General features: G+C 33.7%; 1 protein-coding gene across 4 annotated transcripts in view; it reads right to left on the bottom strand.

Moving 5' to 3' along the window:
- LOC308505279 (uncharacterized protein C9orf85 homolog) overlaps positions 1-16,816 on the bottom strand; it is a 149,263-nt gene that overhangs the window by 118,001 nt on the left and 14,446 nt on the right. For all 4 annotated transcript variants that reach the window (XM_081067226.1, XM_081067227.1, XM_081067229.1 and 1 more), the window contains exon 2: positions 4,103-4,209. In XM_081067226.1, the coding sequence (XP_080923352.1) occupies positions 4,103-4,209 (107 nt within the window). The remainder of the gene's footprint in view (positions 1-4,102; positions 4,210-16,816) is intronic.

Genomic DNA, 16,816 nt, shown 5'->3' with positions numbered 1-16,816 from the left:
TGCTGAAAGCAATTATGCTCTTTTCAAATTTAAATTCATTCTGAAAAACAGTTTTATTAGGCTAGTACCTTTGTGAATATAAATATACCTATTTATAAGGAGATAAACACATTTTTAAATGACTTGTTTCTTTTTTATCAATGTGTACAAATGTAAGCTATAAAAATTTTTAAACGTTTACAGCCGTCCAGTTTCTCTGTCACAGAGTGGGACCTTTGTGTGCCTTCTCTTTCAAAATTCTTAATCCATGCTTTACATCCTCATTGGGGGTAAAGTGAGAAGTCTGAAGGTAATTGAATTTCTGAATTTTTTCCCCCTGAGTAATACATGTATCTAGCCAAAGAATCCTGACCTTAAGGATGGAATGCTTTAGATATTATTGTAATGATATGAGATATGCATTCCAAGTTGTCATAAAACTTATGAACTATACCGAAACATCTTTTAAAATAACTGTAAATTATTTAATCACTCCTGAGTGTCTTTTTTTCCAAAATGCATAGTAAGGAAAAACTAAATTCATCTAAATCAAAACTTTACCTAATTTCCCTTGAAAATGGATATAGTTTTAAGTTTATGAGTACATTGCTAAGAAAACGTCAGAGATGTTAAAATAATGATGGCTTTGCCTTCATTTTTCCATGGAATATAAATCCTAGGAATAATTGAACAACCTTGACTATTCCTATGCCACAACTAGTCACTTTATAGTGGAAACTGGGGTCAAATAAAAACACAGGTCACGCCTATAGACCATGTTTACTAACAAAGGAGACAGTAAGTACACTTTTAAAAAATGTTACCATATTTAAAGATAAAAATCATGTAATGTTTACTAACAAAGGAGACAGTAAGTTTACTAACAAAGGAGACAGTAAGTACACTTTTAAAAAATGTTACCATATTTAAAGACAAAAAATCATGGACAAAAATTTAAGTTTTCAATGGACCATTGTAAATACTAGAAAATAGCATTTTGAAAATAGCACTGATTTGGGAACAGAAGACCTAGATTCTAGCCTACCTTAGACATGTCCTTGCTATATAATCTTTGAAAGTCACTTCAACTTCTTTGAGTCTCATTCTTATAATGGATATAAAGGTATTGGCACCTTAGCATGAACAAAGACAGTGGCACCTAATTGTACTAGTTATCACTGTATTCGTCACCTCCACGAACTCATAGCTACAAAATAAAAATTCCTCATACGCTTTAGTGACATCATTGTGATACAAACATTTTTTCATATTGTATCATAAAACATATCAACATTTGGAAGATCTGTATAACTCAGTGAACTAGTATTTTCCAAATGAGCAAATGCATGATGTTACAAAATCATCCATAAGTGAAAGATCTATTCAAAGTATAAGAAAGACCAATTTAGTGTAGCAGCATAAAGTGTTCACTGATGTAGTTTCAGATACTACATCGTAACTCCCGTAATCTTTAGGAAATTGCCACTTGCTGAGATTTGATATAGTATCAAAGATGAATTCCTACAATTATCCAGAAAAGGCTACGAAAGTTTACATTTACTCCTTTTAATATTTACTTTCCTTTTCCTTCTACTAGCCAGACACTAAAGAAATTTGTAAACATGTAAAACAATGCCATTTGTCTCATTAGTATTTGTTTCAAAAGTTATTTTTCATAAAACATTATTAATACTAACACTTGATTGGCATGTTATTTATATTCATATTATTAATTAAATAATTATTTTAAAAATATCTGTTTTCATAGGTATAATACAATAAATATCAATAGATATAACCCATGTAATAAACCAAGCTCTATGGGGTCCTCAATAATTTTTAAGAGTGTAAAAGCGTTCTGAGAACAAAGTTTTAAGAACCAGTAATCTAGACAAGAAATACCAATAGGGAAATGAACTGGTGTTATATTTCTAGTACTTACTAGAAGTAAAAGGTTTATTTTACTCTGCCACAAGTTTTCTGGCAGTGTCTTCATTTCCTGGTTATATTATTACACTATAACCTTTATCATAATTCAGCTCCACTTGTAATACTCGCCCATACGAGATGACTAGGTGCTTTCGTAAACAGTGCACTGTGGTACTCCACCCTTGGTGTACAAATAATAGAAACTCCACATCGACAGAGTCCCATAAAGTCACATTTCCTCCAGTGGCCCTAAGTAATATGTACTAACATAGAAAGATTCTGAAACTACACTAATTACATCTCATATGCTACTTAGAAAATGCTTTTAAGGAAAAAAAATATCCCCAAATTCCAAGAACTTGGAGTAGAAGTTACAATTCACTTCCCTGTATCCCTAAATGATATGTTTGAAAATAAATAGAGGGGTTGCACTACCTCTCCTTACTTCAGTAGATTTGATTAGAAATGTTCTTAAAAGAGTACAAAATAGTCACCCCTGACCAAGAGTACTTGAGAGAAAAAAGGAGAAAATTGAAATCATCACACTTTAGGGGAGGCAATTTTAAATCAAAGCTTGCTGCATCAATCAATATTAATGTCAAAAAGTAGGCTTCATGCACTGGTGAACAATTGATGAGAATAATGAAAACTCCACTTTTACCTTTAAATATTAAAGACCAAGGTTCTGGACAAGAATAAAGCCAGGGTTAACAGTCACCATACACTACAATATGATGAGAAGAGCAGCCTGTGACTAAGACTCCACTCTAGGACATTTAATACTCCTGGAATGTGGTGACGTGATTCTCACGTAACTGATTAACCAGCAGAGACTCAGCCTATTATAATAAAAGGCGGAGCCGAAGTGAATAACCAAAGAGGTGAAACTACATAGTTTATTGTCATGTGCTGGTAAACATGGAGGATACTGAGAATACTGTAGTATATAACAATGTTTACCTTTTTGGATAAAAGAACAACAAAAAAATAATGATCAACCCACCTTTGTATAGATAGTCAACCACGAAACCAAAATTCTCAGTCTTGTTTTCTCTTTATTAAATGTATATTCAAAGCATGTAGAAAATCTTTTCAATAGGCTACACTGATCAATGTTCATGAATCACCATGTGCACACTCTACTACAAAGTTTTTTCTAATCAAATTAGCTGAATAAGACTTTCAAGATAATCTTTTATAGACCAACCCCATTTTTATCTATCCATCTATCCATCTATCCATCTATCTATCTATCTATCTATCTATCTATCTATCTATGATCTATTTTTGCGGTGGTGGTAAAAAAACATAACATAAACTTTACCATCTTAACCATTTTAAGGTGTGCAGTTCATTAGCGTTAAGTACTTTCACATTGTTGTACAACAGATCTCCAGAACTCTTTCATCTCATAAGTTTGAAACTCTATACCCCTTAAAGAACAATTCCCCTTGATCCTTCCCACTAGCCCTTAGTAACCACCATTCTACTTTCTGTTGCTATGAATTTAGCAAACATCATATAAATGGAATCATACAGTACTTGTCTTTTTGTGACTGGCTTATTTCACCAAGCATAATATCTTAAAGGTTCATCCATATTGTAGCAGGTGGCAGAATCCCCCTCCTTTCTAAGGCTAAATAATATTCCATTGTATATACAGAGGGTGCCAAAAAAATGTATACACATTTTAAGAAAGGAAAAAACTGTATTAAAATTATAATACTCAATATATACCAGTAACAAAAGATAAATACAAGTCATGTTTGACTTCTGCAATTACAAGAGGTGCTCAAAGTGGTTACCATCAGTGTCCGGACACTTCTGATTACGGCGAACTACTGTTTGAGCAACGTTGACCCAAGTGTCCACTTATATTATTGCCTCATCAGTGGGAGTAGACTTATGCAAAACAAACTTTTTCCTCTCTGCCCTAACCCACCTTTTATGAACAAGATTCTGTAAAAACAGTGCATTATTTATTTATGGAAGAATGAAACAGGGAATGATGAATCCACTTTTTCAATCTATTTGCCTTCACAATGCAGAATTTGGCATGTAAGATGAAATTCTACATGAGAGAATGGAATTTTTTCTCTATTTACCTTAATATTTAATAAGATACAATTTTGAAAATGGGGGAATGAAATAATAAATTATAATACATATAATACTGGAAAGAAACTTGACTCACCATTTTTTAGGCTTTGATAATGGTTTGTACTTGCTGTACTTTACGCGCCATTCAAGAACGTCTTTACAGCGCTGACATACTCCATCATGAAGTTTTGCATTAATTTTCTTAAAAGCAAACAGAAGAACAAATTGAGAATTTCACCTGTGAACCACCTTTGCAAACCTCATGAAAAAGGCACACGAGAGGCACAAGCGGCAGAGAAGGTCAACGCTGTGCTTGCACCCTCTCGTGACCACATCAAAATGACAACTAAACGACAGAATAACCATCAAGAATCACCTGAAGTGTAACTAAACAGAAGTCCTACAACTAAGGATATACAGAAGAAGGCCTAAACGGGAGCTCCCATAAAACTCAGCTGATTTCTCAATAGAAACTTTGTAGGCCAGAAAGGATTGGCAGAAAATTTTCAAAGTGATGAAAAGCAAGGACCTACAACCAAGATTACTCTACCCAGCAAAGCTGTCATTTAGAATCACAGGACAAAGAGCTAAAGGAGTTCATCACAACCAAACCAGTATTACAAGAAATGTTACAGGGACTTCTTTAAGAAGAAGGAAAAAGGATAAAAAATATGAATAATAAAATGGAGGTAACTACTTATCTACCAATAATTACTTTCAAAGTAAATGGATTAAATGTTCTAATCAAAAGACATAAGGTGCATGAACGGATGGATAAGAAAATGAGCCTTACATATGCTGCCGACAAGAGACTCACTTCAGATAGAAAGGCACACACAGACTGAAAGTAAAGGGATGAAAAAAGATATTTCATGAAAATTGAAATGAAAAATAAAAAAGCTGGAGTAGCAATTCTTATATCAGACAAAGTAGACTTTAAAACTAAGGCTATAAAAAGAGACCAAGAAGGACCCAGTAATCCTACCACTGAGTATTTATCTGAAGAAACCAAAACGCTACTTCAAAGAGACACGTGCATCCATAGGGTCACTGCAGTATTAGTTACTATAGCCAAGATGTGGAGGCAGCCGGGGTGTCCAATGGATGGATGGATAAAGAAGAGGTGGGAGGGCGGCCCATTAGCTCAGCTGGTTAGAGCGCGGTGCTCTGAACAACAAGGTTGCTGGTTCTATCTCCACATGGGCCACTGTGAGCTGCACCCTCCACAACTAGACTGAAACAACTACTTGCCTTGGAGCTGATGGAAGAGGGAGGAGGGAGGAGGGTGGAGGAGGAGGAGGAGGCGGAGGAGGAGAAGAAGGAGAGGTGGTATACATATACACTGAAATATTACTTAGCCATGAAAAAGAATGAAGTCTTGCCAACAATACAGGTGGACCTGGAGGGTATTCTGCTGAGTGGAGTAAGTCAGATAGAGAAAGACAAATGTCATGTGATTTCACTTATATGTGAAATATAAACAACAAAATAAACAAACAAAACAAAAACAAACCCACAGATACAGAGAACATTTTGAGGGTTGCTAGATAGGAGTGGATTTGGGGAATGGGTGAAAAAGGATAAGGGATTAAGAAGTACAAATTGGTAGTTACAAAGCAGTCATGGGGATGTAAAGTACAGCATAAGAAATATAGTCAGTAACATTGTAATAGCTATGTATGGTGTCTGATGGGCACTAGATTTATCGAGGTGATCACTTAGTAAGTTATGTAAATGTCTAGACACTGTGTTATACATCTGAAACTAATATAATATTGTATGGCAACTATAATTGAAAAATAAAACATTTTTAAAAATTTTAAAAATGATATTACGCACACAAAAAGCCACATGAGAAATTTGTTTTTTTAAAAAAACAGTAACCTAACTTTAATGTGTGTAACATTTTATGATATTTTTACATAAACTACTCAACTTTGTTCTTTACAAAAGCAAAAATTCTTAACTGGTGCAGCTAAGAATCATCTAAGAAAGTTTTCAATCTCCTGGAAGGAGTATTTTGAAAAAGTCCTCACTGCTGATTCTCATGTGTACATGTGAAAAATCAAACTGTACAGTTTATATATGTGCATTTTACTGTATGTAAGTTATACCTCAATAAAAATGTAATAATAAAGAACTAGTAATTCATACTTGAAGACCACTCTTTCGACAATTCAAATCTTACCTTTGAGAAATGAGAACTCAAACTTAGAAAGTACATAGTCCTGAACTGTTATGTCACTCTGTGGGGGAAGGCACAGGCCATGAAACTTGAGAAAAGAGTGCCAGGGAGCAGCAGCTGCAACCAACAAGGCATTTAATTATTTAATTCAATCCTTTTGTATTCACATGTAAAGAGGACTGTTTTAGTAAAGTTACCTTGCTAATGTTTCTTCAAAACAGAAAATAAATATGTGCACATAAGTATCTGTCGTGGGGATTTATGGGATTTATGAAAGGGGAAGAAATCTTTTTTATTACGATTTTTTCCCCAAAATGTGTTGGGAATTAAGTAGGATAAGAAATATTTAAATGTGGCATGTGTTCTCCACAATAGTTTTATATTTTATAACATATTCATTTGATTCAGGACGTAAATTAAATATTTTCACTAAGTACTCTGAGAATTCTCTAACTTACTTGCCTGTGGGTCTTTACCTATTGTCGTTATAATGAATATAGGACATTTTAAGTTTTCTTTGCTTCCTTTGTTCCCTTTTTTTCATTTCTCAAGAGGAAAAAGAAAAGTATCACAAAAGATGCAGATTCTTTGGAGGGTTATTTGATACCTAGTTAAAAGCACAATGTTAGAGATCACCTGAAACAAAACTTTTGAATAGTGCTCGGTTTCTTTAAAGTTCTAAACAAGAAGGCAAAATAACCTGACAAAACATTTATTCAAAGAGAAATATTTCAAGGGTATTTTCAAAGATCATAAATTAGGCTGTTGGATATATTATATTTGAATTTAACTCTATGGTGAAAAACATAATTCTGTTAGTTATGAATTGTGCGTAAGTATTCCTTTTTTCCTTGACCTAGATGGAGAGTCCCAGGGAAAATAAACTCTGCATGCCAGTGTAAGTCCTTCTTACAGTGGTCTGCTAACTGTTGCCAGAAAAGAAGGAAATCTGTGACTAACATCCAATTCCTCTTCTTATCAACCTTGGTATTTAGTTATCTCATACTAGGTAGGCTTACTATGAAATACTCAGAACTGAAGTTCACATTTCATCATTTGTTCTCACTGCCCTCCGTTGCTTAGAATATCTTACTAAAAGCATTAATTATATATTTTCATAACTCTAACAAAGGGAACAAGGTAATGACTTGACCTATGATTACAATATGAATACAATATAACCGTTCTAATTAGAATATTCTTAGAATGCAGAACATCTCATTACCTGCAATTTTATTATATATAACACTGCTTGTTCACTAGGAAGCATTATTTGGTTTCTCTTTTGTTTCTGTATCCAATTTCTGACTAGTTCATTTTGCTTTACAAAGCTGCACATAGTTTTGAAATGGGTTTATTTAGGGTGGATCAACAGCAGAACAAAACAGGTCTTTGTGGGAACTTGTCCTGTGAGTGATATGTAAAGCAGTGTAAATGGAGGTGTACAGAGCTCGCACGATTAACAGGCACTACTGCAAAATTAAACTTGATTTTCATGTGTTAAGAAATGAATGAGAGTAAGAATGAGAGTAAAACCAGGTGCAGAAAGAAATAAAACTGTACACCTTATTTTACTGTATTTTGGCAAATTATAAAATGTGAATTCTAGAGACATGAGCAATGAAAGTCATTGTTCTAGGAATCATTCTGCCTGGGGCAAAGGAGATGGCACTCAATCCTACCTCACTGTAAACCTAATACTGTTTACAGCTAACCCTGTTTTGGCAATTAATTCTGGAATATTCTTCGTGGTAGAAGAGCATAGGCTATTAAGGTTAAGATTTAAGCATGTCCAAATATAAAATCAAAACTTAAGTTCTGTAAAGACAAAAACCTTTAAAGATCATTTAACAAGCTTCTTTACAGATTTTTAAAGGAAAAATCTCCAGTGTAAGATTCCACTGAACTTAGGAATCTTCATTAAAGAAGAAAACTTTACCAAGTGAATAGTTTTTTTAAAAAGGTAGAATAAACTTAAGGTATATCAAAAGACACTCCTACTTAGTATATACGTGAAGTCTTAAAAATGTCTTAGCTATCATTAATTCATACAACATATTTTATGGTAAATGTTGTTATGCCTGCTTTAAACATTCTACTATGAGACAATGCATATTTGGTAATATAATACAGCCATCCCAAAAAGAAAGTGGGTGAAGACTTCAACTCCCAAGAAGACAGCAAGAGCAAGTTGTAAACCTATCATCTGTATCAACAAGCTGATGCTGAAAAATATTTAATAAAATATAAAGTACCATTTAACAGAAGGACAATACTACTGTGGGGGGGGGGAAGAAATTTGATTACCATTCAAGAGCAACTAATAGAATCTTTCATTAGGACTTTTCGTACATCACAATTATTTCAGAAATGCTAAAAGTAAAACAATGGCATATTTTACTTCCCTTCATTAATCGAAAAGAAGAAAAAAAGCTTTAAAAAATGAAATTCTCCAGGAAAATGCCAATTCTAACTATTATTGACAATCCATTTCCTTGGAGTCCCCTTGTTCTTTCCCCTGCATTATCCCTTGCCACAAAAATAGGGTATTTTAAATAGGGCATTTAAAAAAGATTAAATAATCTTTAATTATATTGAAACATGTATCGTTCTGAATTTTCTAGTAACAGTCCCTTAGTATAAATTTGGTTAGAGGACAAAGGACCTTTGGATTTGAGTGCAAGAATTTATATGACTAATAATAATAATGTGAAAATCTGTCTTTTAGAGGTTGTGACTTTCAATTCATAAACTACATTATTTTAAATCCTTTTAATATGGCTAGCACGTTGCTAGGAATAAAGTACCTTACAAAACAAATATAAGCAAAAAGGAAAAAATAGATGAGGGAATCAGATTGAGGGGGAAATGAGGGTAGGTAGGGAAAATTATGAAGCAGGCAGGAGTGCTGCTGGGAAGGGCACTTGCTAAAGATGGGCCACAAGTGAGATCTGAGCTTTCTAGCAGCCAGCAAAACATAATATTCCTGATGTTCATAGGGTCTACTGGAATGCACTGCATAACATAAGGCCATCTTCAATAAATAGTACTTAAACTGAGTTCTAAAAACATTCACTTCTATTACAAAAATTTTCAAATGTGCAGAAAAAGTTAAAATAATACAAACGCATAGCCAGGTACACACTGTCTAGAGACAAATGTTAACATTTTACCTACTTGCTTTTCATGTGTGCACACTTACGAGGTGCGATCAAAAGATACAGTGAATGTTTAAATTAAAAAAGAATTATTACAGTAAAGGACACATTGCCATTAATTCCCCTCAAAATACTGCCCACCCTCCCATTTCAAACACACTTATCCCATCATTCTTGAATGATTACTGGAAATTCTCTTTCGTGAGTGTCTTTACTTCATCCTCTATCATGACAATGCTCTGTGTCACATATCGCTTCTTGTATATGGCAATTTCTGCCAAATAAAAACATCGTCCATCTTATTCACCAGATCTGGTACCATACGACTTCTGGCTCTTCCCCAAAGTCAAAATGACCATGAAAGGTAATCGTTTTGAATCGATTCAGGACATTGAGGCAGCCATGACAGCACAACTAAAGACTCACGAAAGAGCACTTCCAGAGCTGCTTCAGAAAGGGGCAAGAATGATGGGATAAGTGTGTTCGAAGCAAAGGGGAATATTTTGAAGGGGATTAATGGCAATGTGTCTTTTACTGTAATAATTTTTAAAATTTAAACATTCACCTTATTTTGTGATCACATCTCATAAAATAAGTTGCAGACATCAAGATACTTCACCTAGCAATCATATATACCCTAGAAATAGACTTTTCCAACTTAACAACAGTACTGTTACCATACCTCAGAGAAATGAAAAATAACTCTCACGTCATTGATTACAGCCAATCTACACTGACATTTCCTCAACTGCTCCCCGCAACCACTAAATCAGTATTTGTTTTTATCTAGAAGGGTCTCCTCTATTACACTGATGGTTTTGAAAATACCAGGCAAACTGTCTTCAAGAATATCCCACATTCTGGATTTGTCTGATTGTTTTCTAATGGTGTAATTTAACTCTTTGCTTTGTCTCCTATATTTCCATAAAGTGGAAGTTAGGTTTAAAGGCTCGATTTAGATCCAGGTTTAATATTTTTTGACAAGAATAGTTCATCCATGCTGCTGCTGTGAAATTTGTATTACTCCAAGTAGGAGGCTCAAAATGCCCCGTTCTCACCTAGTCAGCAATGCAAACTGTGACGGATCACTTGGTTAATTTATTAAGGTGGTGACTGCCCAGATCGCTTCAAATTATGAAGATCAGCAATAATCTATGGGGTCGTGTCAATGTACTATTCCACAATAATATTTTACTTCATGGTTTTAGCATCCATTCAATATCCTTTGCCTGAATAAATCATTTTAAATGTTAACTATCATTCTTTCTACAATAATTATTTTTAAAAGGCTGCCAGATGAAGTCAGTTTTGAGGTATAATCTATATACAGTAAAATTCACTCAGTTTAGGTGCATAGTTCTATGAATCTGTCAACCAAAACATAGAACATTTCCATCACTATAGAAAAGTTCCCCCATGCTCCTTTGTTGTCAATACCCTCTACTACTCCCCAGGCAACACTGATTTCTTAATCTGCTCCTATTGCTTTGCCTTTTCCACACAATGTAATATAAATGGAATGATAAAGTATATAACTATTTGAGGAGCTCGTTTCTTTTTATTGGTGAATGGTATTCCTGCTCTAATGTTTATTCATTTACCATTTGAAGGGCATGTGAATTGTTTCTAATTTGGGGCGCTAATAAATATTCGCATACAAGAATTGACATCTTAATATTGGGCAGATCTTTTTTCTCTTGAGTTAGTTTTCTACAAATGGTATTATTGTTGGGTTACATGATGATTTTATGCTTAATTTTGTAAGAAACTAATAGATTTTCAAAGTGGCTGTATCATTTTGTATTCCCACTAACCATGTATGAAGATCCACTTTTTCTGCACCCTTTCCAGTGCTTGAAATTGTAAATATTTTTATTTTAGCTATTCAAATAGGTGTGTAGTATTGTCTCATTATGGTTTTAATTTGCACCTCCCTAATAATAATGTTGAACACCTTTTCATGTGCTTACTTGCCAACGTGTATTTTCTTTAGTGAAGGGTCTATTTAAATATTTTGCCCATTTTTTAATTGGGTTGTTCCTTTTCTTATTATTGACATGAGGGTTCTCTAGGCCTTTATTGATATATGCTTTGCAAATATATTTTCCCAATCTGTACTTTTATTTTCATTATTTTCACAGTGTTTTTCTAAGAGGAGATCTTTTAAATTTCAACGAAGAACACTCTTTCAATTATTTCTTTTATGGACCATGCTTTTTGTGTCAATTCTAAGAAACGTTTGAAGAATCATCAAGATTTTCACCTACGTTTTCTTCGGGAAGTTCAGTAATTTTAGTCTATGGTCCATTTTGAGTTAACTTTTTACATGGTACAAAATACTGATAGAAGTTCTTTTTAAATTATATGTGGATGTCCAAGTTCCAGACTATTGAATTGTGCTTAACTTGTCAAAAATTAAGTAGCTGTGGGTCTATTTCTGAACTCAGTATTCTGTCACATTAAACTACCCATCTATTCTCTCACCAGTACCACCCAGTCTAAATAAATTACTGTGGCTTTAAGGTTTTGAAATCAGTAATGTGCATCCAACTCTGTTCTTTTCCAAAATTGTTTCAGTTATTCTAGTTCCTTTGCATTTCTGTATACATTTTGGAATCAGCTTGTTGATTTCAACAAGAAAGCCTGATGCAGTTGTGATTAGAATTACATTGAAACCATAAATAAATTTGAGGGAGAACTGACATTTGAACAATATTGAATATTCCAATCCACGAACATTGCATTCCTGGGATAATCCCCACTTGTCTGTGATGTAGTTAGTTTCCTTTTCATTTATTGGTGAATACAAAATGCCAATATTTTGTTGTTGATTTTTGTGTCTAAGTACAATGAGAGATACTGGTCCATAATTTTTTTTTTCTTATAATGTCTTTGTCTCATTTTGGTGTCTACCTCAGTTGCTAGAGCATTCATGTGCATGGATAAATTAAAGACTTAAAACGGTAGTAAAGACTTTATATTCCTTAGAAGAACACTCTAATATTAAAAAATCATGTACAATAAGCCAAATCCACATTTTTAAGTGCTTAAAAATCCATTTAAAAAACCCATTTAAAAGTGTTTTGTCACAAACACAGAACAATAATTATCTTAACTAGATGGAGCTTAATTTCTTATAGCTATAGCTAGCCTTTGGTTTGATCATATTTGCAGAACACATTTAGGAAAATGAACTTTATAGTGGATAAATACGAATGGGGCAGGGAAGAGGACAGAGTTCAAACTTCATATAGAAATCTCTTTTGTATTCTGTCTAGTAGCCTGTAAACTTTGTTCATCTCCCAGCACTTAGCTTTATTTCCCTTTATTTCCACTGTGTACTAACAATGGTATATTATATTGTATGATTTGCTTATGACAATAACTTATTTTTGTAGATGAAAAATAACTTTATAGATTTAAAACAATGAGAATTTAAATATATATGTTCACACTATAGAAAGTTTATAAAAATACAGATAAAGAAAAAAAGACAAGTGTCATCACTGATGTTCTATATTTTACAGCATTTTAAGCATACATACAAAAATTTGCATTTTTCTGTACATAATAATTGTCCCTTTCATCAATCAAGTACGTATTATTTGGATATTAAAGCAAATGTTTCCTAATATTGTCTATAACAAGTTGCTTTGCTTTTTTATCCAGGCAGTTAAAATTTTAAAAAGCACAGAAGGCATTGCCATTTTCCTTTTCAAAATTTTTTTTTTAAATATTCCTGCTATAAGCAACTTAATATCACACTTACTATAGACAGAACACCACTACTATATGATCCAGAACATCAATCCTGAGTTCTAGTCACTTAAAACTTTCAAACCTACAAACTCTTTTTTAATATAAGAAGTAATAGTTTAAATGTCTATTACATACTCTCAGAAATACCTTATTTGGATAAGTTACTGAGTCTTACTATTTTTAATGTATTTTGTTATTTCACAAAATGAACCAGTCATATAAATAGCTCAGAAATACTTTTGAAGTGAGTTCTAGTAGTAAAATTGGTTTTATTGTCATTTAAGGAAAAATATAAAACCGAAGTTACTATAGGCTTGTTTCTTTTTAGGAAACCACATCTGTTTAATGTAGCTAATTAGAGATTAGCTGTCAACATCATAAAGAATTTTTCACAACAAATCCAGTCCAAGTCTCCTTTAAGCAAAATATTACCCCAGTGTTCTAAAATATTAGACATACCCAAAGGTTTAAAACAGTAAAATATTGCAGGTTAAAATCAGAATTAGGAAGCAAGAACCTGATACAAAGATACTAATCAGACTAACCTCAGAGTTCCATAAATGGTAGAATCCAATCTTTTATAATTTAGTTTCCACATGCCACCTACTCTCAATTTTAATCTCTAATTACAGTTCTCTAAAACTGTTTTTATTGGGGGAAGTGGGTTATTGAGATTTGAAAATGTAGCATTTAAATTGTGAAATCAAAATGTTGTAAACCCTCTCTTTGAGAAAGAAAATTTTTAAATCAGAATAGGAACTTCCCCTTTAAGATGGGACAAACTGTGATTAAATAAGTAAAACCTATAAAAATAAACAAATAAAATACTTAAGATACATAAATACATACATCAAATACATAAATATTTGTTATCAATATTTGATTCTTTTACTGTATAAAACTCTAATTAAAAGCTACGTAAGGTATCTAGGAGGTATATTTCTACAGAAACAATTTTCTTCCCTGAAGTCTACTCAATTTTCCTCCAATTCACTCTATATTTATCTAACGTCCATAAAACACCAATACCAAGCAGAAAAGTGAAAATATATACTATAAATACTCAAAGTGCTCTTCTTGTTCAATATACTTACAACGTAAGTTTTTTCTAGTCAAGAATTAGTATTTGATTCCCTCTCTCACTTTTTTGTTATTACTGGCATCTTTAATAGGCGACATCTGCGAAAATAAACAATTGCATTTTCATCCAAAGACTGAATGTAAAATGAGTTCTGATCATCCCAAACAGAGGGACTATTCTCTCAATAAGCGGGTAGAGCTATTGTGTTTGGTTGCAATTATACAGAGAGGGTTTATATAGAAACTACCCAAAGTACCTACTGATTTATTTCATCACTCAAGCAAACTACCCAGATTTTCAATGACAAACTTAATACAAACAGACACTTAAATGGAGCCACACCTGCCTACAGGCGGAAACATGCTGCTACAATGTCTTCTCCTGGCAGTAGGGAAATCTATTAAGAAAGCAATTTTTTTTTTTCAAAAGTGTATTTCACTTGTTTTGAAACTTGTTTGAAAACTCATTTGTTTTCAAAGAAAAATTAACATAAGTTGGTACTGTGTATTTTAACAACAACAACAAAAATTTCTGTAGGATTGTAAGAATCAAAATACTGCATTGATAAACCAATGACATCTTTAAAAGATGTGGAGAGTTGGAACAAACAACATTCTGGTGTGAAAGTTTTTAATTCTCTCCATTTTGTTCTAAAAGGCATAATTATGAATGTTAAAAAAATGTTTTTATGGAAGGACCCACAATGCAAGCTAAAAACATAAGCAGAACAGAGAAGTAATAATCTCCTGACAAGGGAAATTTTGCATTTCAACAATTAAAACATTGGCACTAAGTACTTTAAGATAATGTGTTTTTAATTATCTTTGTGCCATCTTCATTATTAAATATAGGACATTTTTAGTAAATAAGGAACACAAGAACAACTTTTCTAAATGAAAATAAACAGCTTCATTGTCGGAGCAGTTCTATACGAAGTAAGCTTTGCTCCCTCAGAATTTTGCTGTAAGTGACAAAAATATGGTTTTTTCTAGGAATAATTTGTCTTTTCTGAAAAAAGACTCACCTTACAAAATAGGATTATACCCAACTCCATGTGGTCCTTCTCAAGAGCGTTTGCTAATACTTCTTCCTCTGCTTACCTGTTAAAAATACCCATTCCCTAATATTTATTTAATCATCAACTCACTCACTCACTCACTCTGTCTCGGTTTCTCTCTTCAATCTAGGTGCCTGTTCAGTGCTCCTTTCTTTTCACACTATTTACTCTTGGTCAACTGAACCTGTAACTATAGCCTAAGCAATGAGCTCAATGAGGATTACATCCAAAACTATGTCCCCAGTCCTACTGTCTCTCTGAAGTCCTGATGTCTCAGATTGCATGTGGGATATCCATTTTCCTCCTCATGGAACTCCTTGAAACACCTCAAATTCACAGGCTACATAGCAATCACTATCTTAGCAATAAAATCTGTTCCTCCTTTATCCCAAACTTCATCTTTAAAAAGTCTTGTAGGTTCAGGTACAAAATCTCAGGTCATCTTTGACTTCTCCCTCTTTTTACCAAAATGCCAACAGTGACAAAATCAATTTTTCCACAATGTCCCCAACTCTGTCTTCTACTTTATATCCCCCTACTTCCTTATATCACGGGCTCATTTGTGATCTGCATTACTGAAGTAGTCCCCTCAAATGGAAAATGGATTAGAGAGTAAAGAAGGTAGAGAAAGGGAGACCAAACTGTCAACAGTTATGTTTTAACAGACATCTGTCCACATCTCTCCTCTGGTCAGATGCTTTTATTCATGGAGGCACTCCCAACACTGATACTCAGAACTCTCCACAATTTGATCCCGACTTTTCTTTTCTGGTGCTATCATCTGTTTCTCTTCCCTATCCATTCAAGCACTCCCAAGTAAACAAGCCTGATAGTACAGAAACTATACTCTGTCTCCTCCTAAGTCTGCTCTGCCCACAATGCATCTCCTTTTGTTCTGTATTTGTATGTTGAAGTTTCATTCTTCATTCAAATCTCAGCTTTGCTTTCCAAGCAATTGCCCAAGATCCCTTGTACCGCTTCCAATCTCATTCAATTCAAAAAATACATATAAAGCACCTACTATGACCAGGCACATATTAGATACGAGCAATACAGGTTTTAAAAAAAAAAAGAGATAAGGTCCTTGCCCTTGAACTAGGAAGCAGGCAGTGTGGAAATTATGTGACAGAGATAAACAAAAAGTGCTTTGCAATAGTCGTGTAGCTACCAAAGCCCCAATGCCAATGTCCAGGGAAGGCCTCATGGAAGCACGATACAGTATATGGCCCTTTTGGGAAACTGCAAGTAGTGAGCAACAGCTGAACAGGGTGTGAGAAGAAGGGGAGGAATGAGCTAAATTATAAGAGAACTTGTTTGCCAAGCTGAAGAATTTAAACTCAAACAGGGAAGGGACCTGAATGGGTATGATCCTAAGCAGCAATTAAAGACAATACTAGAGGGAAGTACAAAGATCAGTAAGGAAGTTGCTGCAGTAATCTACAAATGCTATGTAAGAAAGCATTAATTTGGCTGTGGCAGTGGGGATCGAGAGATGGGCCCAGACATGGGCGATAATAAAGATGAAGAAATTATCCAGCTTCTGTAAACGGTTAGAGAACAGATGACTA

The sequence above is a fragment of the Rhinolophus hipposideros genome (assembly GCF_964194185.1).
Source record: "Rhinolophus hipposideros genome assembly, chromosome: 11".
Lineage (NCBI taxonomy): Eukaryota > Metazoa > Chordata > Mammalia > Chiroptera > Rhinolophidae > Rhinolophus > Rhinolophus hipposideros.
The sequence above is the reverse complement of the archived record's forward strand: the minus strand, read 5'-3'. Positions and strand labels throughout refer to the sequence as shown.